Source organism: Schistocerca cancellata, chromosome 1, assembly GCF_023864275.1.
Source record: "Schistocerca cancellata isolate TAMUIC-IGC-003103 chromosome 1, iqSchCanc2.1, whole genome shotgun sequence".
NCBI lineage: Eukaryota > Metazoa > Arthropoda > Insecta > Orthoptera > Acrididae > Schistocerca > Schistocerca cancellata.
Genome location: NC_064626.1, coordinates 656,536,839 through 656,562,718, shown reverse-complemented (window position 1 = coordinate 656,562,718; position 25,880 = coordinate 656,536,839). Strand labels below are relative to the sequence as shown.

Sequence of the window (25,880 nt, the reverse complement as noted above, 5' to 3'; positions counted from 1 at the left end):
TTACAGTGCATCACAAAAGTATTCGACCACCCTCACTGTTCTTAAAATGTGAAGTTCTGTTCGAAGAGAAGCAATTGCCGGTCCATTCTGTAGTGTGAATATTGTCTGACAATGTACCACAAGCAGAGGTCGCTGTATAATATAATTAACTACGTGCAATGTTATATTTGCATTATAAGACATTATAACATGCAGTCACTTTATTATTCGGGCACATGTCGTATAGGCGGCGGTGGTGCTAGCTGTACACCGGGCAGGGTCATTCTGTGTTGCGTTTCCGCGTTGTTAACACGCATGGTGCACAGTACGATGGGGCGGAGAGGAAACAATACGTCATTTGAAAAGAGACAGCTTATTATTTTCCATCACGCTAAAGAACGTTCCGAAAGACAGATTGCCGCATTGTTAAATATCATTAAGAGTACTGTAAGTGACATTATACGCAGATTCAATAGAAGAGATAGAATTGAAAATAAACCAAAAACAGGGCGACCAAAGAAGCTGAGCAGAAGAGAGGAAACCTGAGTAAATAGAAAAATTAAAACAAATCCAAGATTGACGGCAACGAAAATTGCTGCCGCAGTGCAGCAGGAATATGGGAAGGGCGCGCATCCTGAAACAGTCCGACGAATTATCAGACGAGAGGGGTACAATGGTCGAGTAAGCAGGAAGTAGCCTATGATAAGTGAGAGGAATAGAAAGAAACGACTGGACTTTGTGAAGCAGCACGTAAATAAAAGTGTCAGTTGGTGGGACGAAGCAATTTTTGTCGATGAATGTCAAGTGCAGATGTTCTGCTCAAACAGAAGATCAATGACTTAGAGAAAAACACGTGAAGAATTTCAATCGAAGTATCTGCAAACCACATTTAAACACGGTGGTGGAGGTGTCATGATTTGGGGTTCCATGTCGTCATTTGGGTAGGCGAATTAGCATTTATTGAATGTACAACAGACAAGCGTAAGTATCTGAACATCCTAAAAGAGAACTTACCGCAAAGTTCTACAAGTTTCGGGCTTTCGAGGACGTTCAAATTGTACCAAGACAATGATCTGAAGCATAAAGAGGATATTTTGAGACTATGGACGCTTTATAATTGCCCTAAAGATTTGGATACCCCTCCTCGGAGTCCAGACTTGAACCCAATAGAAAATCTTTGGAGTGAATTGAAGCGAAAAGTACGACAAACGCCAGTGACATCAAAACAAGCTTTAAAGGAACGAATACTAGAAGAATGGCGACAAATAAGCCCTGATTATAAGCGAACTCGTTCACGGCATGCCTAAATGCTTGGAACAAGTGATTAAGCAAAAAGGATTGCATAAAAGGTATTAAAATGTACAAGGTTGTTATTGTTATACTTGTCACCCGAAAACTTTTGTGGCTGTGACAGTGGGCATGTTTCTTTATGTATTATTGTTTATGTTGTTTGAGTTAAGTTTGCAAATAAGAAAAAGCTGTTTGTTATTTATTACATAGTCCTATACCACTTTGTGCCGCGAGTACTCCTGTAATACGTGATGCAATTATATTATGAAGTAAAAATAAAACATAACACTAGTGGCCGAATACTTTTGTGAGTCACTGTAGGTGGATGAAACTGATATGGGCTGTTCGGGGCAGTACACTGCAGCGAAGACCTCGGGTGGTTTTTCCCTCACTTATTGCCTGGTTTCTTACAAGGGTGACTGGATTATCCGCTGGCTACGCAAAGCAGTACTGTTGTTTACGTGGAATTTATTGAAACATGAACACACGAGCTTATAATTAAACAAAAATAAAATTCCCAAGTCACGGGTTGTGGGCGATTGTTCATCATTAACGAAAAGGACAAATGCTAAATTAATTAAGTCAATGTCTTAGAATAGATGACGTGAAAATGAGTTTCAGACTAATGATGGTGCCAACACCTGCTGTTCTGCTTCAGATACGTGGACTGGGTCAACCTCATGTCCTACGACTACGCTACAGCGTCGACCGACAGGCTAACGGCCAATATGGCTCCCCTGTGGCCACGGCTCAACCTCACCAGCTACCTGAACGTGGTAAGCGCAACGCTACAGCTCAGCCCGCAAAATTCAGTCCATTGGTTCTCAACTCCTCCCACCTTCACTCCAGGCTGGTAACACGCTTTGCTGGGTTTCGGGAACACACTTTAGATATTTTATGTACCAATAGCAAACTTTGTGGCATATTTTACTGGCAGGTCTATCGTCTCACATTCAGACTGCAAGCTCCCGACAAATTACTTCCAGATATTCATTTCTCAGTTAGATAGGGAAATGTGCTCCTAAGTGCTTTCCCGATATCATTCATGAAATCAGTCATTATGCAAAAACAGTCAGTTCCAGACCGCTACTCTGGTCAGTAACGCCAGGACTATCCTAATTCTGCCGACCGGAGTGGCCGTGCGGTTCTGGGCGCTACAGTCTGGAGCTGAGCGACCGCTACGGTCGCAGGTTCGAATCCTGCCTCTGGCATGGATGTGTGTGATGTCCTTAGGTTGGTTAGGTTTAATTAGTTCTAAGTGCTAGGCGACTGATGACCTCAGAAGTTAAGTCGCATAGTGCTCAGAGCCATTTGAACCATGTCCTAATTCTGAACTTTACACTTCTGTTGTGAGTTGGAATTCTCTAAATTTATCTTCGTGGTCTTTAAGCTAGATACACATAGAGCGAAGCAACATATTAAAAGGTCCAGCCACATTAACGTGACCACCACCTACGTTTAATGGAAAGGAAATGAGAGTTTGGCGTGACTGGCAGGGAGGCCCCTTGTGGGGCAGGTCCGGCCGCCTTGGTGCAGGTCTTATAACATTCGACGCCACATTGGGCGACCTGCGTGCCGGATGGGTATGAAATGATGGTGAAGACAACACCCAGCCCCTGAGCGGAGGAAATCTCCGACGCAGCCGGGAATGGAACCCGGGCCCGTAGGACGGCAGTCCGTGACGCTGACCACTCAGCTTTCGGGGCGGACACCTACGTTTATTGTCAACCTGCAATAACCACTCGCGGACAAGATAGCATCATTACCAGGTGAGGGTATATAAAACGTGTTTTGGGAACGCGAAAAACTGTGCAGACGTTGTTGCAATGCGGAAATTGGGCGATTTATCTGACGTCCAATAGGGCATGTTCATTGGCTTTCGGGCCAAAGATAGAAGCATTTCAGAAAGGGTTACGTTTGTGTTGGTGTGCGCCGCGGTTAAAGTATACTGTTCATGGCAAAATGGAACTACCCAAAACCAGCGTCGAGACAACCGTGGTGCACCACGGACTATAGATGACAGGGATGAAAGGCAGCTGTGAAAATAAGTACAGGTGAAGAGACGTGCAAGTGTTGAGCAACTGAACACCCAGATACACCAAAGGCTACCAACAGTGTCTCCTCAACGACGGTTTAGCCTTCCGCAGCAGGCGCCTGGTTCAAGCACCCATGCTGACTGCTGTTTATCGGCGACAAAGGCACACCAGTGGCGCAGCTGGACGTCCATTGAGTGGCGCGACAGGCTGCCTTTCCAGGTGCACCACATTTCATGCAACATCGGCCAGATGGCCGTTTGTACAACGTGGAACGTCTGAAAGCAACAATCGTCGGAGCGTTATGTTTTCTTGACATTCCCTGGGTTGTTGTTGTTGTTGTTGTTGTGGTCTTCAGTCCTGAGACTGGTTTGATGCAGCTCTCCATGCTACTCTATCCTGTGCAAGCTTCTTCATCTCCCAGTATCTACTGCACCCTACATCCTTCTGAATCTGCTTAGTGTATTCATCTCTTGGTCTCCCTCTACGATTTTTACCCTCCACACTGCCTTCCAATTCTAAATTTGTGATCCCTTGATGCCTCAAAACATGTCCTACCAACCGATCCCTTCTTCTAGTCAAGTTGTGCCACAAACTTCTCTTCTCCCCAATCCTATTCAATACCTCCTCATTAGTTACGTGATCTACCCACCTTATCTTCAGCATTCTTCTGTAGCACCACATTTCGAAAGCTTCTATTCTCTTCTTGTCTAAACTATTTATCGTCCATGTTTCACTTCCATACATGGCTACACTCCATACAAATACTTTCAGAAACGACTTCCTGACACTTAAATCTATACTCGATGTTAACAAATTTCTCTTCTTCAGAAGCGCTTTCCTTGCCATTGCCAGTCTACATTTTATATCCTCTCTACTTCGACCATCATCAGTTATTTTACTCCCTAAATAGCAAAACTCCTTTACTACTTTAAGTGTCTCATTTCCTAATCTAATTCCCTCAGCATCACCCGACTTAATTTGACTACATTCCATTATCCTCGTTTTGCTTTTGTTGATGTTCATCGTATATCCTCCTTTCAAGACACTGTCCATTCCGTTCAACTGCTCTTCCAAGTCCTTTGCTGTCTCTGACAGAATTACAATGTCATCGGCGAACCTCAAAGTTTTTACTTCTTCTCCATGAATTTTAATACCTACTCCGAGTTTTTCTTTTGTTTCCTTTACTGCTTGCTCAATATACAGATTGAATAACATCGGGGAGAGGCTACAACCCTGTCTTACTCCTTTCCCAACCACTGCTTCCCTTTCATGCCCCTCGACTCTTATAACTGCCATCTGGATAAGCATGTTATTTTGGAAGCCACACTGGATCAAAACAAGGACGCATCTATCCTTGGGCACCATTTCCACACCTACAAGCTGTTTGTTTCTCTTCGGCCCGATGGCGTCTAGCAGCAGGACATTGCAAGGTGTCACGCAGCTTGCAGTGTACGTGCGTTGTTCGAAGAGCACCAGCGCCCGCATCTCGTGGTCGTGCTGTAGCGTTCTCGCTTCCCACGCCCGGGTTCCCGGGTTCGATTCCCGGCGGGGTCAGGGATTTTCTCTGCCTCGTGATGGCTGGGTGTTGTGTGCTGTCCTTAGGTTAGTTAGGTTTAAGTAGTTCTAAGTTCTAGGGACTTATGACCATAGCAGTTGAGTCCCATAGTGCTCAGAGCCATTTGAACCATTTTTTTTGAAGAGCACCAGCATGAGTTTTCCGCAATCCACTGTGCACCAGACTCTCCGGATAAAACGCGATAGAGACTCAGAAGTCCATAGACACGGGTTCCCAGGTAGCTGCCGTGTTTATAGACTTCCGCAAGGCGTTCGATACAGTTCCCCACAGTCGTTTAATGAACAAAATAAGAGCATAGGGACTATCAGACCAATTGTGTGATTGGATTGAGGAGTTCCTAGATAACAGGACGCAGCATGTCATTCTCAGTGGAGAGAAGTCTTCCGAAGTAAGAGTGATTTCAGGTGGACCGCAGGGGAGTGTCGTAGGACCGTTGCTATTCACAATATACGTAAATGACCTTGTGGATGACATCGGAAGTTAACTGAGGCTTTTTGCAGATGATGCTGTGGTGTATCTAGAGGTTGTAACAATGGAAAATTGTACTGAAATGCAGGAGGATCTGCAGCGAATTGACGCATGGTGCAGGGAATGGCAATTGAATCTCAATGTAGACAAGTGTAATGTGCTGCGCATACATAGAAAGATAGATCCCTTATCATTTAGCTACAAAATAGCAGGTCAGCAAATGGAAGCAGTTAATTCCATAAATTATCTGGGAGTACGCATTAGGAGTGATTTAAAATAGAATGATCATATAAAGTTGATCGTTGGTAAAGCAGATGCCAGACTGAGATTCATTGGAAGAATCCTAAGGATATGCAATCCGAAAACAAAGGAAGTAGGTTACAGTACGTTTGTTCGCCCACTGCTTGAATACTGCTTAGCAGTGCGGGATACGTACCAGATAGGGTTGAGAGAAGAGATAGAGAAGATCCAACGGAGAGCAGCGCGCTTCGTTACAGGATCATTTAGTAATCGCGAAAGCGTTACGGAGATGACAGATAAACTCCAGTGGAAGACTCTGCAGGAGAGGCGCTCAGTAGCTCGGTACGGGCTTTTGTTGAAATTTAGAGAACATACCTACACGGAGGACTCAAGCAGTAAATTGCTCCCTCCTACGTATATCTCGCGAAGAGACCGTGAGGATAAAATCACAGAAATTAGAGCCCACACAGAGGCATACCGACAATCTTTCTTTCCACGAACAATACGAGACTGGAATATAAGGGAGAACCGATAGAGGTACTCAAAGTACCCTCCGCTACACTCTGTTAGGTGGCTTGTGGAGTATGGATGTAGATGTAGATGTAAATGTAGATAGAGACTCTGTGGGACCAACTCGGTCGGGCAGTTCGCACCATGCATCCTCAACAGAAAAATCTGGCCACAGCACTGGAGTCGACATGGCTCAAATTCAAATGGTTCAAATGGCTCTGAGCACTATGGGACTTACCATCAGTGGTCATCAGTCCCCTAGAACTTAGAACTACTTAAACCTAACTAACCTAAGGACATCACACACATCCATGCCCGAGACAGGATTCGAACCTGCGACCGTAGCGGTCACGCGGTTCCAGATTGAAGCGCCTAGAACCGCACGGCCACACGGGCCGGCCGACATGGCTCCACGTCCCTGTCGGTACCTTCTAAAACCTCACTGATTCCCTTGCTGCACATCCACGCTGCAAAAGGTGATACTCAGGATTTTGACAAGTGCTCGCATTGATGTGACTGGACCGTGTAGTTGACTCTCCTGGGAAAGTTCGTTCAGGGAATTTGAATTTAAGTAGTAAGCCACACAGTGATGAACAACGTCTCTCTTGTAACGTCTACCACTAGAGTTAGACGAGCATCTCCGTTATGGTTTCGCATGTGCTATACGAAACCGTGGGAAACCGCGCTGTTCTTCATTGAATCTTCTCGATTTCCTCTAACAGTTTTTTTCTGGTACAGGTTCCAGACTGACAATCAATATTCAGTTATCGGTCGAACAAGGATTTGCAACCTACCTCCTTCGCGGATGGGCTATGCATCCTCCCAATGACTCTGGATCCAGCCTCTGCCTTTCCTTAGACTAGTCATATGTGGTCGGTCCACTTTAAACCGCTTTGTACGCAAACTCCACATATTTAATGGTTGCGACCGCATCCAATGCTTGTTCTGGAATAGTTTAATCATTCAATAACAGGTCTTCCCGTCCATGAGCAATTAGATAAATTTGTTTATGTTGAGAGTCAGTTGTCAGTTTCTGCACTACGGATCGATCCTCAGGAGATCTCCCTGCATTTCTCTACATTTTTATAGGGCTGCGACTGCTCTGTCCCTACAAATCAATTATTTCCACATCTAAACTGTTCTATGTAGTTTGTCAAATATCACAATGTTAGTTGAACGTCTAAAATGTCTGAAAAATTACGTCAGGAACACAAAAAATTAAATGCTTGCATCACAAGTCACTGTGTTATTTTCCACACACATATATTTGTTAAAACTGGTGCCTAAAATATGATTGTGCTCTCAAGTGTCACAATGCTATTTTCGTGTCTAAATAGTAATGAAACGCATTTGAATAAAAACTAACCACCTAAGCAGATAAGTTTTAGGGTTACATTTGGCGTGAGTTACAATGGTCTCCAAATTAAGTATTCCGCATCTAAATTTTTCTGTGTTGCTTGCCAAGCATTACAATGGTATCTCCATGTCTGAAATACGTAAAGGGCGTTGACACTTGAATCTGAGGACATGTTATTCGTGGTTCATATAATGAACTGTTGTCACCTGTTTTTACAAGTTTTTCTCCCTTCACCTTCACAAGCAACATTTTAAGGGGGGAGTAGACAATGCATCATATTTCATACTATAAAATGTATAATCGACGTTATAATAAAATGTATAGGAGTGGTAGTGAAACCCTGAAATGATTCTGGCAGAGCCATACATGTAAAAGGAACTGAATGTTGAGGATAGAGAATATATATGCCTATTAAGGACGTTTAAATATATAACCTAGCCATGGTCGTTATGTAAAAAGAGAAAAAAAGCACTCCGTCTTCAGGCCACAAGTGGCCCATCGGGACCATCCGACCGCCGTGTCATCCTCAGTTGAGGACGCGGATAGGAGGGGCATGTGGTCAGCACACCGCTCTCCCGGTCGTTATGATGGTTTTCTTTGACCGGAGCCGCTACTATTCGGTCGAGTAGCTCCTCATTTGGCATCACGAGGCTGAGTGCACCCCGAAAAATGGCAACAGAGCATAGTGGCTGAATGGTCACCCATCCAACTGCCGGCCACGCCCGACAGCGCTTAACTTCGGTGATCTCACGGGAACCGGTGTATCCACTGCGGCACGGCCGTTGCTAAAAAGGAAAGGGATTTAGTATTTAATTTTTAGCAGCTCATAACCATATGAATAAATACTTCACTTAAACAACTGATAGAGCATTGAATCAACATTTAATTTTGGATAAAGATCTGCTGGAGGTTTGCAAGTTAGAAAGCACACGTGTCTTAGAATTTCCAAACAAGATTTATAAAAGATAAAAGCTGATCTTGAGCGTGAAACACATATACAAATAGAATGGTCCCCACTCATGATTGTGCATTGATACAGGCAAGTTGCACCCTTGTTGGTGTGCGAGACTGTTCAGAGTACCGTACTGCATTAAAAAGGTTTGCAATATATACGGGGAAACATATGGTGTCGACATACAAAGAAAAACAATCACTCGTTCGCTCGGTCGATAAATAAAGGCAACAAATGATGTTCTCCTCTACAGAAAAGAGCTGATAAACATTACTCTGTGCTCAGAGAGGAAAAACCTGAAACGTTGACTGTCGGCACAAGGCAAAAAAGGAAAAAAGTACATTAATTTGAAAATCATGAAAAGCAATAAAAATTACCCGTAAGTAACTCGTTCGAAGTATAAAACTGAGTACCGTTCACTTATCAGTAACACATGCATGTATATACATTATGTGATGCACATAGATGTGCACCTGGCAAACCGAGGAACTCCATTACACTGATAATTACAAAAATGAATAAAAATTGCCCACGCATTTTGGAATTCGTTCAGCGTCGAAAACTGAATGCTGTTCATCATGAAGATGAACCTATACACCACCTGAGAAGCACGTGGATGTACATGTAATAATGTTATTTAACCACAAAATTACTTTAAATCGGAAAAAATGGGTCAAATGGCTCTGAGCACTATGCGACTTAACTTCTGAGGTCATCAGTCGCCTAGAACTTAGAACTAATTAAACTTAACTAACCTAGGGACATCACACACATCCATGCCCGAGGCAGGATTCGAACCTGGGACCGTAGCGGTCGCTCGGCTCCAGACTGTAGCGCCTAGAACCGCACGGCCACTACGGCCGGCTTAAATCGGAAATATACACATTTAGCGATCAGGTGCGGAAGACACAAGCATTCATTACTGATCCACGAACGTAAGGAATGGTCTCTAGTACTGCCCATGTGGGGATGAGACGGAACAAAAGCACAGATTTCCAAGTTCCCACAAATCGAGAAAAATTATTAATTTTAAAACTGAATTACGCACAAAGGCTTTCCTTGAGTTAACTCGATGCAGTGACAGAGAATGTACTTTATGAATTGTTACACAAAGACATTGTTTCTTTGTACTACCACCGCATGCAGTATCAATTCAATCTATATATTAAGTTCTTCCCACGGAAGTTACAATTATTAATGCTCAAGTAAATTTACACTTGAAATGGCTACCAAATTTCCCCATACCATCCATAAGGTGATAAGAAAATTGTTAAACAGAACAATAACTCACTCACAAAGCATCCCAATACCGTTACAAAGTTCCAACCAAGGGCTTACCTAGCCCTGCCGGAAGATTGCTGGCCAGGGGCCAGTGCCTAGTGGATCCGCTTAATATTGGAAGTCGCAATTTCCCAGAGAGGGTCCACTCACCCTAGCCAACCTAACTGCATATTCTTCCTGTCCTATCAACAAAGTTAACCTCTATGCTTATATTCCCAAGTTTGGTGACTGTTGTACCAGTCTACCGATTTCTGTCAGCCGCGAGAATCCACATTTACACCGTTCACATTGTAACCAACGAGTCTGGTTTAATCACAGGATTAGGACACTGAAAAATGCAGGTATACAAAATACAGCCTCCCCCCATGAACCATGGACCTTTCCATTGGTGGGGAGGCTTGCGTGCCTCAGCGATACAGATAGCCGTACGGTAGGTGCAACCACAACGGAGGGGTATCTGTTGAGAGGCCAGACAAACGTGTGGTTCCTGAAGAGGGGCAGCAGCCTTTTCAGTAGTTGCAGGGGCAACAGTCTGGATGACTGACTGATCTGGCCTTGTAACACTAACCAAAACGGCCTTGCTGTGCTGGTACTGCGAACGGCTGAAAGCCAGGGGAAACTACAGCCGTAATTTTTCCCGAGGGCATGCAGCCTTACTGTGTGGTTAAATGATGATGGAGTTCTCTTGGGTAAAATATTGCGGAGGTAAAATAGTCCCCCATTCGGATCTCCGGGCGGGGACTACTCAAGAGGATGTCATTATCAGGAGAAAGAAAACTGGCGTTCTACGGATCGGAGCGTGGAATGTCAGATCCCTTAATCGGGTAGGTAGGTTAGAAAATTTAAAAAGGGAAATGGATAGGTTAAAGTTAGATATAGTGGTAATTAGTGAAGTTCGGTGGCAGGAGGAACAAGACTTCTGGTCAGGTCACTACAGGGTTATAAACACAAAATCAAATAGGGGTAATGCAGGAGTAGGTTTAATAATGAATAGGAAAATAGGAATGCGGGTAAGCTACTACCAACAGCATAGTGAACGCATTATTGTGGCCAAGATAGATACTAAGCCCACGCCTACCACAGTAGTACAAGTTTATATGCCAACTAGCTCTGCAGATGACGAAGAAATTGAAGAAATGTATGATGAAATAAAAGAAATTATTCAGATAGTGAAGGGAGGCGAAAATTTAGTAGTCATGGGTCACTGGAATTCGTCAGTAGGAAAAGGAAGAGAAGGAAACGTAGTAGGTGAATATGGATTGGGGCTAAGAAATGAAAGAGGAAGCCGTCTGGTAGAATTTTGCACAGAGCACAACTCAATCATAGCTAACACTTGGTTCAAGAATCATAAAAGAAGGTTGTATACATGGAAGAAGCCTGGAGATACTGACAGGTTTCAGATAGATTATATAATGGTAAGACAGAGATTTAGGAACCAGGTTATAAATTGTAAGACATTTCCAGGGGCATATGTGGGCTCTGGCCACAATCTACTGGTTATGAACTGTAGATTAAAACTGAAGAAACTGCAAAAAGGTGGGAATTTAAGGAGATGGGACCTGGATAAACTGACTAAAGCAGAGGTTGCACAGAGTTTCAGGGAGAGCATAAGGGAACAATTGACAAGGAGGGGGGGGGGGGGAAGAAATACAGTAGAAGAAGAATGAGTAGCTTCGAGGGATGAAGTAGAGAAGGCTGCAGAGAATCAAGTAGGTAAAAAGACGAGGGCTAGTAGAAATCCTGGGGTTACAAAAAAAAATATTGAATTGAATTGATGAAAGGAGAAAATATAAAAATGCAGTAAATGAAGCAGGCAATAAGGAATACAAACGTCTCAAAAATGAGATCGACAGGAAGTGCAAAATGGATAAGCAGGGTTGGCTAGAGGACAAATGTAAGGATGTAGAGGCTTATCTCACTAGGGATAAGATAGATACTGCCTACAGGAAAATTAAAGAGACCTTTGGAGAAAAGAGAACCACTTGTATGAATATCAAGAGCTCAGATGGAAACCCAGTTCTAAGCAAAGAAGGGAAAGCAGAAAGATGGAAGGTGTATATAGAGGGTCTGTATAAGGGCGATGTACTTGAGGACAATATTATGGAAATGGAAGAGGATGTAGATGAAAATGAATTGGGAGATACGATACTGCGTGAAGAGTTTGACAGAGCACTGAAAGACGTAAGTCGAAACAAGGCCCCGGGAGAAGACAACATTCCATTAGAACTACTGACACCTTGGGAGAGCCAGTCCTGACAAAACTCTACCATCTGGTGTGCAAGATGTATGAAACAGGCGAAATACCCTCAGACTTCAAGAAGAATATAATAATTCCAATCCCAAAGAAAGCAGGTGTTGACCGATGTGAAAATTATCGAACTATCAGTTTAATAAGTAACGGCTGCAAAACACTAACGCGAATTCTTTACAGACGAATGAAAAAAGTAGTAGAAGCCGACCTCGGGGAAGATCAGTTTGGATTCCGTAGAAATGTTGGAACACGTGAGGCAATACTGACCCTACGACTTATCTTAGAAGCTAGATTAAGGAAAGGCAAACCTACGTTTCTAGCATTTGTAGACTTAGAGAAAGCTTTTGACAATGTTGACTGGAATACTCTCTTTCAAATTCTGAAGGTGGCAGGGGTAAAATACAGGGAACGAAAAGCTATTTACAATTTGTACAGAAACCAGATGGCAGTTGTAAGAGTAGAAGGACATGAAAGGAAAGCAGTGGTTGGGAAGGGAGAAAGACAGGGTTGTAGCCTCTCCCCGATGTTATTGAATATCTATATTGAGCAAGCAGTAAAGGAAACAAAAGAAAAATTCGGAGTAGATATTAAAATCCATGGAGAAGAAATAAAAACTTTGAGGTTCGCCGATGACATTGTAATTCTGTCAGAGACAGCAAAGGACTTGGAAGAGCAGTTGAACGATATGGACAGTGTCTTGAAAGGAGGGTATAAGATGAACATCAACAAAAGCAAAACAAGGATAATGGAAGGTAGTCGAATTAAGTCAGGTGATGCTGAAGGAATTAGATTAGGAAATGAGACACTTAAAGTAGTAAAGGAGTTTTGCTATTTGGGGAGCAAAATAACTGATGAGGCTCGAAGTAGAGAGGATATAAAATGTAGACTGGCAATGGCAAGGAAAGCATTTCTGAAGAAGAGAAATTTGTTAACATCGAGTATAGATTTAAGTGTCAGGAAGTCGTTTCTGAAAGTATTTGTATGGAGTGTAGCCATGTATGGAAGTGAAACATGGACGATAAATAGTTTGGACAAGAAGAGAATAGAAGCTTTCGAAATGTGGTGCTACAGAAGAATGCTGAAGATTAGATGGGTAGATTACATAACTAATCAGGAAGTACTGAATAGGATTGGGGAGAACTTGACTAGAAGAAGGGATCGGTTGGTAGGACATGTTCTGAGGCATCAAGGGATCACCAATTTAGTATTGGAGGGCAGCGTGGAGGGTAAAAATCGCAGAGGGAGACCAAGAGATGAACACACTAAGCAGATTCAGAAGGATGTAGGTTGCAGTAGGTACTGGGAGATGAAAAAGCTTGTACAGGATAGAGCAGCATGGAGAGCTGCATCAAACCAGTCTCAGGACTGAAGACCACAACATCAACAACAAAATACAGAGGTAATGGCTGAAAACAATGACTCTTTTCCTTCCTTGAGGTTTGCTACTAATGTATAGAGGGAACCAGAGGCGACGAATAACTCGCCAATGAGGCTTAATTAGACGAATTGGCTCTAATAGAACCATTTCAGTTAACAGTATAATATTGGTTTTTATAATGCATTTGGAGTAACATACTACAGTTTAAGTGCAAAATTAATTGGAGGAATGTTGCAATATTTACCCATCAGTACTATACGATGTTACACTGCCAGTTTTATTCCGAATACGATGCAAGGTTCCTTCTGGCATGCATGTATGTACGAAGAATCAGGCACTGCGGCGACTACAGCCGTTATGAAATACATAACATATATTCGCAGTTGCATATATGGATACCATCAACTGTATAATTAAACACAAACGTGGTAACTCAAGGTTTTCACGTTTTTGACACTAAATTTAAGTGAGTATTTAATGACAAAGAAAACTGCTAAGTCACTCTTACGTTATGGTTCTCATTAAATATTGAAAAAAACAATCGAGTAATGATTAGAAAATATGCAATTAAACTGTATTGAACTTCGTGAAGTGAACAATGACTTTCAGTGACATCAAAGAAATTTAGGAAGAAAAAAGCAAGCACTTTTTACTTTGCAGTTACTTATTTTGCAGATGGGATTTCAAATCATTGTCTGAACAACTGAGCCTTTTTTTTACTGACTTGAACAGAAATAAATAATAGAATACGTACCAAACCCAACAGCCATGTGCTCCAAGCTATATGTAAAATAAATAAAACTTCTGCACTCTTAATTTGTGCATTTCTTTAGATTTGGATTTTTTCCAGTGATTGATTCTCAAACTTGAAAAATTAAATTGCTCTACTTTAGTCATATACTGATACCTGTGTTGTACAACAGGTAATTGAAAGTAGACTTAGGCTAAAATTCTTAAAAGTGAAATTATTCATTAACGAACTGGCTTTTGTTTCTTATGACACTCGGTTAGCATGTGAGGAAAAAATGGAACAAGGATCCTGCTTGGTAACAATGTCTGGGGGCAATGAGTTTAACTGATTTTTATTTAAATAAATTTTATCAATCAAATCACATTCAGTTGTGCTGCTGGGTTAGCTGTTAACACTTTCTATCAATGAACAGTCTTACTTCAGCGCTGTGCATACGATGAAACTCGGAGCCAACGACGAAACTGTGTTGCTGGAATTGCTGCTGTTGTTGAACACGGTAGCATCTTGTGGAGCCACGGCTAATTACAGGAACGGGGAATCGTAACTCATACAGCCTCTTCCGACCGTCCACTGTCCGTACTCCTGCTACTAGATATCTGGCCGGCGCGCGTACATGATGCCGCCGCTCACTCTACTGCGAGAGCGTTAACACCACACTTCCGCACACTACAAGTGCTGGAACCCGTCTCACTCTCCGCGCGCTCCGCGCAACAACCACTAGCCCAAAGATTTTACAATGCACAAGCACTGCTATTATCGTTGCTAGTCGATGCAAATAACAATTACTTTGGCTTTTTCCCAGAGCTTAAAAGTTTCACAGGAAGACACAGATAAATACAATGAAATGTCACAGACTTCTACCTAAATTTACACATGCGGTGAAGCAATGTCCTTACTTATTAAAATAAAGCATTTAAATTGCAAATATTTACATAAAATTCAGCAAAAAAATTTATACACTCCTGGAAATTGAAATAAGAACACCGTGAATTCATTGTCCCAGGAAGGGGAAACTTTATTGACACATTCCTGGGGTCAGATACATCACATGATCACACGGACAGAACCACAGGCACATAGACACAGGCAACAGAGCATGCACAATGTCGGCAGTAGTACAGTGTATACCCACCTTTCGCAGCAATGCAGGCTGCTATTCTCCCGTGGAGACGATCGTAGAGATGCTGGATGTAGTCCTGTGGAACGGCTTGCCATGCCATTTCCACCTGGCGCCTCAGTTGGACCAGCGTTCGTGCTGGACGTGCAGACCGCGTGAGACGACGCTTCATCCAGTCCCAAACATGCTCAATGGGGGACAGATCCGGAGATCTTGCTGGCCAGGTAGTTGACTTACACCTTCTAGAGCACGTTGGGTGGCACGGGATACATGCGGACGTGCATTGTCCTGTTGGAACAGCAAGTTCCCTTGCCGGTCTAGGAATGGTAGAACGATGGGTTCGATGACGGTTTGGATGTACCGTGCACTATTCAGTGTCCCCTCGACGATCACCAGTGGTGTACGGCCAGTGTAGGAGATCGCTCCCCACACCATGATGCCGGGTGTTGGCCCTGTGTGCCTCGGTCGTATGCAGTCCTGATTGTGGCGCTCACCTGCACGGCGCCAAACACGCATACGACCATCATTGGCACCAAGGCAGAAGCGACTCTCATCGCTGAAGACGACACGTCTCCATTCGTCCCTCCATTCACGCCTGTCGCGACACCACTGGAGGCGGGCTGCACGATGTTGGGGCGTGAGCGGAAGACGGCCTAACGGTGTGCGGGACCGTAGCCCAGCTTCATGGAGACGGTTGCGAATGGTCCTCGCCGATACCCCAGGAGCACCAGTGTCCCTAATTTGCTGGGAAGTGGCGATGCGGTCCCCTACGGCACTGCGTAGGATCCTACGGTCTTGGCGTGCATCCGTGCGTCGCTGCGGTCCGGTCCCAGGTCGACGGGCACGTGCACCTTCCGCCGACCACTGGCGACAACATCGATGTACTGTGGAGACCTCACGCCCCACGTGTTGAGCAATTCGGCGGTACGTCCACCCGGCCTCCCGCATGCCCACTATACGCCCTCGCTCAAAGTCCGTCAACTGCACATACGGTTCACGTCCACGCTGTCGCGGCATGCTACCAGTGTTAAAGACTGCGATGGAGCTCCGTATGCCATGGCAAACTGGCTGACACTGACGGCGGCGGTGCACAAATGCTGCGCAGCTAGCGCCATTCGACGGCCAACACCGCGGTTCCTGGTGTGTCCGCTGTGCCGTGCGTGTGATCATTGCTTGTACAGCCCTCTCGCAGTGTCCGGAGCAAGTATGGTGGGTCTGACACACCGGTGTCAATGTGTTCTTTTTTCCATTTCCAGGAGTGTATATTGGTAGCAGGTGCCATGCATCATGCATTTTCGGTGTTACAAGTCATGTTCGGATAGCCAAATGGGTTGCCAACGGCCATACCATGTTGAATACACCGATTCTAGTCTGAGCTGGCACGGTAGCTCAGCGTGTTCGGTCAGAGGGTTATCTGCCCTCTGTAATAAGAAAAAGCACTGAGTGAACTGACCAACGAAGAGCCGGAATGTGTGTTATCGGACATCCGTCTCGAACGAATGCAACGAACAGTGTAGAACAAAATGAGATTTAAAAATGGTATGGCGACCGATCGCGATAAGCGGGAAATCCGGGTTCGAGTCCCGGTCCGGCACATATTTTCATCATCGTCATTCCATTATGCAGCTAATGGTAGTCCATATTCGCAACTGCGAATACATTTCGTGTATCAGAACTGTGGTTCGAAGCCTCTCCTAAATATTTACAGACAGTATTTCTTATAATCAGCTACTACGTAACAGCGAAATTTAATCAAAATATACGATGTAGACCTGAGTCGAAACAAGGCCCCGGGAGTAGATAACATTACATTAGAACTACTGGCAGCCTTGGGAGAGCCAGTCCTGACAAAACTCTACCATCTGGTGAGCAAGATGTATGAGACAGGCGAAATACCCTCAGACTTCAAGAAGAATATAATAATTCCAACCCCAAAGAAAGCAGGTGTTGACAGATGTGAAAATTACCGAACTATCAGTTTAATAAGTCTCGGCTGCAAAATACTAACGCGAATTCTTTACAGACGAATTGAAAAACTAGTAGAAGCCGACCTCGGGGAAGATCAGTTTGGATTCCGTAGAAATATTGGAACACGTGAGGCAATACTGACCCTACGACTTATCATAGAAGCTAGATTGAGGAAAGGCAAACTTACGTTTCTAGCATTTGTAGATTTAGAGAAAGCTTTTGACAATGTTGACTAGAATACTCTCTTTCAAATTCTGAAGGTGGCAGGGGTAAAATACAGGGAGCGAAAGACTATTTACAGTTTGTATAGAAACCAAGTGGCAGTTATAAAAGTGGAGGGGCATGAAAGGGAAGCAGTGATTGGGAAGGGAGAAAGACAGGGTTGTCGCCTCTCCCCGATGTTATTCAATATCTATATTGAGCAAGCAGTGAAGGAAACAAAAGAAAAATTCGGAGTAGGTATTAAAATCCATGGAGAAGAAATAAAAACTTTGAGGTTCGCCGATGACATTGTAATTCTGTCAGAGACAGCAAAGGACTTGGAAGATCAGGTGAACGGAATCGACAGTATCTTGAAAGGAGGGTATAAGATGAACATCAACAAAAGCAAAACAATGATAATGGAAGGTAGTCGAATTAAGTCGGGTGATGCTGAAGGAATTAGATTAGGAAATGAGACACTGAAAGTAGTAAAGGAGTTTTGCTATTTGGGGAGCAAAATAACTGATGATGCTCGAAGTAGAGGGGATATAAAATGTAGACTGGCAATGGCAAGGAAAGCATTTCTGAAGAAGAGAAATTTGTTAACATCGAGTATAGATTTAAGTGTCAGGAAGTCGTTTCTGAAAGTATTTGTATGGAGTGTAGCCATGTATGGAAGTGAAACATGGACGATAAATAGTTTAGACAAGAAGAGAATAGAAGCTTTCGAAATGTGGTACTACAGAAGAATGCTGAAGATTAGATTGGTACATCACATAACTAATGAGGAGGTACTGAACAGGATTGGGGAGAAGAGAAGTTGTGGCACAAATTGACTAAAAGAAGGGATCGATTGGTAGGACATGTTCTGAGGCATCAAGGGATCACCAATTTATTATTGGAGGGCAGCGTAGAGGGTATAAATCGTAGAGGGAGACCAAGAGATGAATACACGAAGCAGATTCAGAAGGATGTAGGTTGCAGTAGGTACTGGGAGATGAAGAAGCTTGCACAGGATAGAGTAGCATGGAGAGCTGCATGAAACCAGTCTCAGGAATGAAGACCACAACAACAACAACAACAACACCGATGTAGAAACACACACACATAAAACATAACCAAAAGACAAACGACCTGACAAAAATGCGATTTTAGGAAGGAAGGAAAGAAGATGTTTTGACAAGATTTTATTTTATTCCTATGTGGCACTTAAACTGCATTCTCTGATCAGCCAGAATATTATGACCACCTACCTAATAGCCGGTATGTCAACATGGGTTTAGAAAACATCAGTCCTGTGAAACACAACTAGCTCTTTATTCACATGAAGTGTTGAGTGCTATTGACAAGGGATTTCAGATCGTTTCCGTATTTCTGGATTTCCGGAAGGCTTTTGACACTATACCACCTAAGCGGCTCGTAGTGAAATTGCGTGCTTATGGAATATCGTCTCAGTTATGTGACTGGATTTGTGATTTCCTGTCAGAGAGGACTCACTCAGTTCGTAGTAATTGACGGAAAGTCATCGGGTAAAACAGAAGCGATTTCTGGCGGTCCCCAAGGTAGTGTTATAGGCCCTTTGCTGCTCCTTATCTATATTAACGATTTTGGAGACAATCTGAGCAGCCGTTTTCGGTTGTTTGCAGATGACGCTGTCGTTTATCGACTAATAAAGTCATCAGAAGATCAAAACAAACTGCAAAACGATTTAGAAAAAACATCGAAACGGTGCGTAAAGTGGCAGATGACCTTAAATAACGAAAAGTGTGGGGTTATCCAGCTGAGTGTTAAAAGGAACGCGTTAAACTTCGGTTACACGATAAATCAGTCTAATCTAAAGTCGTAAATTCAACTAAATACCTAGGTATTACAATTACGAACAATTTAAATTGGAAGGAACACAGAAAATGTTGTGGAGAAGGCTAACCAAAGACTGCGTTTTATTGGCAGGACACTAGAAAATGTAACAGGTCTACTAAGGAGACTGCCTACAGTACGCTTGCGGTTGGTCCCGGTGGAGGTTCGAGTCCTCCCTCGGGCATGGGTGTGTGTGTGTTTGTCCTTAGGATACTTTAGGTTAAGTAGTGTGTAAGCTTAGGGACTGATGACCTTAGCAGTTAAGTCCCATAAGATTTCACACACATTTGAACATGTTTTGAACTACCCTTGTCAGTCCTCTTTTAGAATACTGCTGCGGGGTGTGGGATCCTTACCAGATAGGACTGACAGAGTACATCGAAAATGTTCAAAGAAAGGCAGCACGTTTTCTATTATCGCGAAATACGGGAGAGAGTGTCACAGAAATGATACAGGATTTGGGCTGGACATCATTAAAAGAAAGGCGTTTTTCGTTGCGACGGAATCTTCTCACGAAATTCCTATCACCAACTTTCTCCTCCGAATGCGAAAATATTTTTCTGACACCGACCTACATAGGGAGGAACGATTACCAAGATAAAATAAGGGAAATCAGAGCTCGCACGGGAAGATATAGCTGGTCATTCTTTCCGCGCGCTATACGAGATTGGAATAATAGAGAATTGTGGGGGTGGTTTAATGAACCCTCTGCCAGCCACTTAAATGTGATTTGCAGAGTATCCATGTAGATGTAGATGTAGATGTCCACCTTTGGCACGGATAACAGTGGCGACGCGTCGTGGCATGGAAGCAACGGGGCCTTGGCAGTTGGCTGGAGGGATTTGGTGCCACATCTGCTCACACAAGTCACCTAATTCCTGTAAATTCCGGGGAGGGGGCGATGAGCTCTGATGTCACGTTCAATCACGTCTCAGATGTTTTCGATCGGGTTCAGATCTGGCGAGTTGGGGGGCCAGTATATCAAATGGAACTTGCCACTGTGTTCCTTGAATCATTCCATCAGACTCCACGCCTTGTGACTAGGCACATTATCCTGTTGAAAAATGCCACTGCCGTCGGGGAACGTGATCGTCATGAAGTTTTGTACGCGGTCTGCAAGCAGTATATGATACTCCTTGACCGTTATGGTGCTTTGCACGAGCCCCACTGGCTCTGTGGATGCCCACGTGAATGTTCCCCAGAGTAAATGGATTCGCCGCCAGCTTGTCTCTGTCCCACAGTACAGGTGTCAAGGAGCTGTTCACATGGAAGACTATGAATTCGCCCACTTCCATAGACGTGACGAAAAAGGTATCGGGATTCATCATACCATGATACGCGCTGCCACAGCACCAACGTCCAATACCGATGGTCGCGTACCCATTTCAGTCGTAGTTGCCGATGTCACGTTGTTAACATTGGCACATGTATTGGGGGGTCGTCGGCTGCGGAGGCCATTGTTAGGAGTGTTCGGTGCACTGTGTGTTCAGACACACTTGTACTCTGCCCAGCATTAAAGTCTGATGTTAGTTCAGCCACAGTTCGCCGCCTGATCTGTTTTACCAGTCTGTCAAGCTACGGCGTCTAACATCTGTAATGTGGGATGGCCACCCAGTCTCTCGACCTCTGAGGGTGGTTTCACCGCGTATTGAAAACACTCACCACCACACTCCTCGAACACCCGACGAATCATGCGGTTTCCAAAATGCCCGTGCCGAGCCCTCTGGGCCATCACAATCTGCCCTCGGTCAAACTGAGATAGATCGGGCGTCTTCCCCGTTCTACACATGGACAGCATGCTCAGTGATACTACATGCACCGTGCGTGTGTCCGACTAGCAGTCATTCCTCGCCAGGTGACGCTGCTACCGCCTGGACGGGTTTATATCGATAATAAGTCGATACTGGCTGATCACTGTATTTTCGTAATATACTAGGAGAACTTCTGATACATCTACGTTCGTCACAACACAACCATAGACGGTGCGGAACAAAACAGTAATAAAACATAGCTAAACATGATTGGTTCAACAACACAGATGTGAAATATTGATACGTCGAAAGTGAAATCTTTGCCGCTGAAATAAATTTATGTATTATAGAAAGTAATCATATAGAGTACAAAAAACATGTGAGATGCTTATCATAATATGCAAGTACTATTACAGATCTTTGATGGCGAACAAAAAATTCAAACTTTGTACAAAAATAAATTGAATTATTTCTCAACATATCCAAGATTTCAACCACAATACATATGGCAATGGTGTCGTAATTTAATTATTATATAATTTTTTTAATACACATGGCTTGCATATTGGTACCATTGGTGAAACTTTTAGGTTATGCAACACATGTTAAGGCCAAATTTCGATTGTTGTACTACACTTTACAAGCACAACGGATCTTCTAATTAAATATTTCCACACCTACATTTTCTTTCTAATTTGTAGCTCACTTTTTTTTAATCTTATGGGACTTAACTGCTAAGGTCATCAGTCCCTAAGCTTACACACTACTTAACCTAAATTATCCTAACGACAAACACACACACCCATGCCCGAGGGAGGACTCGAACCTCCGCCGGGACCAACCGCACAGTCCATGACTGCAACGCCTTAGACCGCTTGACTAATCCCACGCGGCTCACTTATTGTCACTACAGAAATAAATTGTAGGTTAGTAGACGACCACAGTTCGATTTAAATATGCAAAATAAGTTTTTCTGTAACAGTGAAAAATACAACTGGGCACTACTGCTGATCTAACTTACAGCTTAAAGTGCACTTGTCAAAAAGAATTAACAAAGTAAACACCTCTATTCGCACATTTAAATTCACCAATAACTCGCTGAATATCAAGGTCAGTCAAACATTATAGTGACCCGTTACCAGGATATCAGTTTCCTCAAGCAGTTTCATACATTGTCATCTTCTGCTATTACACTGTGAAAGCTTGGTGAAAACTGTATTCCTTCCATTCTCTCGGTAATCTATTACAAAAATGTTGCCTAATTAGAGGAAGCATAACAGAGAGAGAGGGAATTTACTGTGCTGTATAAATCAGAGAGATGAAGTTAGCTACTGTGTATGTCAACTACTGCTGGAGTGTCAGCTACTGAAGAAATCTGTATTCCTTTCTGTCCCAGTGCAATACATTATGATGTCGCGTCATTAAAGCAAGCAGTACAGTGACAGACAGGAAATTACTGAGCTGTATGAATCGGAGAGATGAAATTTAATGATGATGATGAGGAGGAGGAGGAGACAGATGTGGCAACACTGTACGCATTTTTTTTATGGTGTTTGCACACATGTGAGATGAAATTTGGTGATAAGGCAATACAGTTTTTCAGAGATGGAGCGCTATGCAATGTGTGTGTGTGTGTGTGTGTGTGTGTGTGTGTGTGTGTGTGTATGTGTGTGTGTGTGTGTGTGTGTGTAAAATTTATAAGAATGTGCCCCCGAAAATGTAGCATCTTTCCCCACAACTGTATCAATTTGCCCTGAAACTGTATCATCTTGTTCCTGAAAGTGTATCAGCTTGCCCCAAAATTGTATCTACTTGTCCTAAAAATGTATCAGCTTTCCCTAAAACTGTATCAGTTTGCCCTGAAACTGTACCAGTTTGCCCCAAAACTGTAATGACTTGTCCCAAAACTGTACCAACTTGCCCCATAAGTGTAACAACCAACTTAAATCTGAAGTCCATATGTGCTCAAGATATTAGCCACTAATATTGTAATCAGATACTTCGACGTTCTTTCCTTTGTTGAAGCCATTATCTTACATTTATAGACATTGAAAGAGAGCTGCCCAACAACTGAGCCATTACTGTAATTCCTCCCGACCGTGCAGTAGCGATACTCTCCAATATACAACTCCCTCCGCAAATACTCTCCGAGTGCTGCTGACCCCATCTGATAAATCGTTTACGTGTACATTGAGAATATTAGAGGTCCTACAAGGCTTTCTTGGTGCATTCGTGCTTCCCTGTGTCTACAGGACGCAACGGTGCAGGAGTGGATCTCTGCGGGCGCGCCGGCGGCGAAGCTGCGCGTGGGCGCCCCGTTCTACGGGCGCACCTACACCCTGGCCAACCCCGACTCGCACGGCCTGGATGCGCCGGTAGTCGGTGCGGGCGTCGCCGGCGCCTACACCCAGGAGGCGGGGCTCCTCGCATACTTTGAGGTACGTAGCCAGCAAGGCAGTTCAGTGTGCCTGGCGCAGCGAGCCACGCATTTCCCACCAAATGGTCTTTAACTGATCAACATGTTGCAATAATTTTACTCTAGTCTCAGTCATTATACGAGGAGTAGTCGAAAGATAAGAGCCATTCTGCATTGCAGCTGCAATGGCGGGATTGAAATGGCCTCGAAATTATTTGGAGCTATTATTAGTGAACGAAATTGTTTATGAAATTTTGTCAAAAATTGACATTCTGAGATCACTAGTATAGGCCAAACACTGCTCAGATTTTGTCACTACTACGCCGTCTGTAACAATATCAACACTAGCAAGCACAATGAATTACAACAATTACAAAAGTCAGCAACTTACAATAATACACTGACGGGGAAAAACATCGCAACGGGAAAAAAATAACTAATTTAGAGTAGTGAATCGTCGGAAATACATTTGCCTAGGTAACATACACTACTGGCCATTAAAATTGCTACATCAAGAAGAAATGCAGATGATAAACGGGTATTCATTGAACAAATATATTATACTAGAACTGACATGTGATTACATTTTCACGCAATTTGGGTGCATAGTTCCTGCGAAATCAGTACCCAGACTGATAACGGCCTTGATACGCCTGGGCATCGAGTCAAACAGAGCTTGGATGGCGTGTACAGCTACAGCTGCCATGCAGCTTCAACACGATACCACAGTTCATCATGAGTAGTGACTGGCGTATTGTGACGAGCCAGTTGCTCGGCCACCATTAACCAGACGTTTTCAGTTGGGGAGAGATCTGGAGAATGTGCTCGCCAGGGCAGCAGTCGAACATTTTCTGTATCAAGAAAGGCCCGCACAGGACCTGCAACATGCGATCGTGCATTATCCTGCTGAAATGTAAGGTTTCTCAGGGATCGAATGAAGGGTAGAGCCACGCGTCGTAACACATCTGAAATGTAACGTCTACTGTTCAAAGTGCCGTCATTGCGAACAAGAGGTGACCGAGACGTGTAATCAATGGCACCCCACACCATCACGCCGAGTGATACGCCAGCGTGGCGATGACGAACACACGCTTCCAACGTGCGTTCACGCGATGTCGCCAAACGCGGGTGCGACCATCATGATGCTGTAAACAGAACCTGGATTCATCCGAAAAAATTACGTTTTGCAATTCGTGCACCCAGGTTCGTCATTGAGTACACCATCTCAGGCGCTCCTGTCTGTGATGCAGCGTCAAGGGTAATCGCGGCCATGGTCTCCGAGCTGATAGTCCATGCTGCTGCAAACGTCGTCGAACTGTTCATGCAGATGGTTGTTGTCTTGCAAACGTCCCCATCTGTTGACTCAGGGATCGAGACGTGGCTGCACGATCCGTTACAGCCATGCGGATATGATGCCTGTCATCTCGACTGCTAGTGATACGAGGCCGTTGGGATCCAGCACGGCGTTCCGTATTACCCTCCTAAACCCACCGATTCCATATTCTGCTAACAGCCATCGGATCTCGACCACCGCGAGCGCAATATCGCGATACGATAAACCGCAATAGCGATAGGCTACAATCCGACCTTTATCAAAGTCGGAAACGTGATGGTACGCATTTCTCCTCCTCACTTGAGGCATCACAACACCTTTTCACCAGGCAACGCCGGTCAACTGTTGTTTGTGTATGAGAAATCGGTTGGAAACTTTCGTCATGTCAGCACGTTGTAGGTGTCGCCACCGGCGCCAACCTTGTGTGAATGCTCTGAAAAGCTAATCATTTGCATACCACAGCATCTTCTTCCTGTCGGTTAAATTTCGCGTCTGTAGCACGTCATCTTCGTGGTGTAGCAATTTTAATGGCCAGTGGTGTATTTAAGTGCTGACATTGCAAAATCACAGGTTAATGTGAGCTCGGGATAAACCATTGCAAATGTGAAGTGCTGGTACATTAATAACCGGTGTCACAGCTAGAATGTCGAATGCAAGCATGGAAACGTGTGTGCACTGTGTTGTACTGGTGTCGGATGTCAGTTAGTGGGTAGAGTTCTACGCCTGTCGGTCAATACAGCGACGGTTACTGCTATTTGTGGCTGACGCCGGAACTGTCGTCCGATTATGTCCCGTATGTGCTCCATTGCAGACAGATCTGCTGATTGAGCAGCCCAAGGCAACATGTCGACACTCTTTAGAGCGTGTTGGGTTACAACAGCAGTATGTCGGCGAGCTTTGTCGTATTGGAAAACACCCAATGGAATGCTGTTCATGAATAGTGGCAAACAGGTCGAATCACCAAAATGACGTACAAATTTGCTGTCAGGTTGCTAGGCATAACCACGTGAGTACTCCTGCCCTCATACGACATCACACACAAGACTATGACTCCAGGTGTATGTCTAGTGGTTGGTTGGTTGGTTGGTTGGTTTGGGGAAGGAGACCAGACAGCGTGGTCATCGGTCTCATAGGATTAGGGAAGGAAGTCGGCCGTGCCCTTTCAGAG

The 25,880-nt window shown here is 44.0% G+C and overlaps 1 protein-coding gene across 1 annotated transcript in view; it reads left to right on the top strand.

The window, feature by feature from the left end:
- Positions 1-25,880, top strand: part of LOC126162060 (chitotriosidase-1-like) — a 79,094-nt gene that overhangs the window by 36,856 nt on the left and 16,358 nt on the right. The window contains exons 4-5 of the mRNA XM_049918317.1: positions 1,928-2,045; positions 23,216-23,401. Of these exons, the coding sequence (XP_049774274.1) occupies positions 1,928-2,045; positions 23,216-23,401 (304 nt within the window). The remainder of the gene's footprint in view (positions 1-1,927; positions 2,046-23,215; positions 23,402-25,880) is intronic.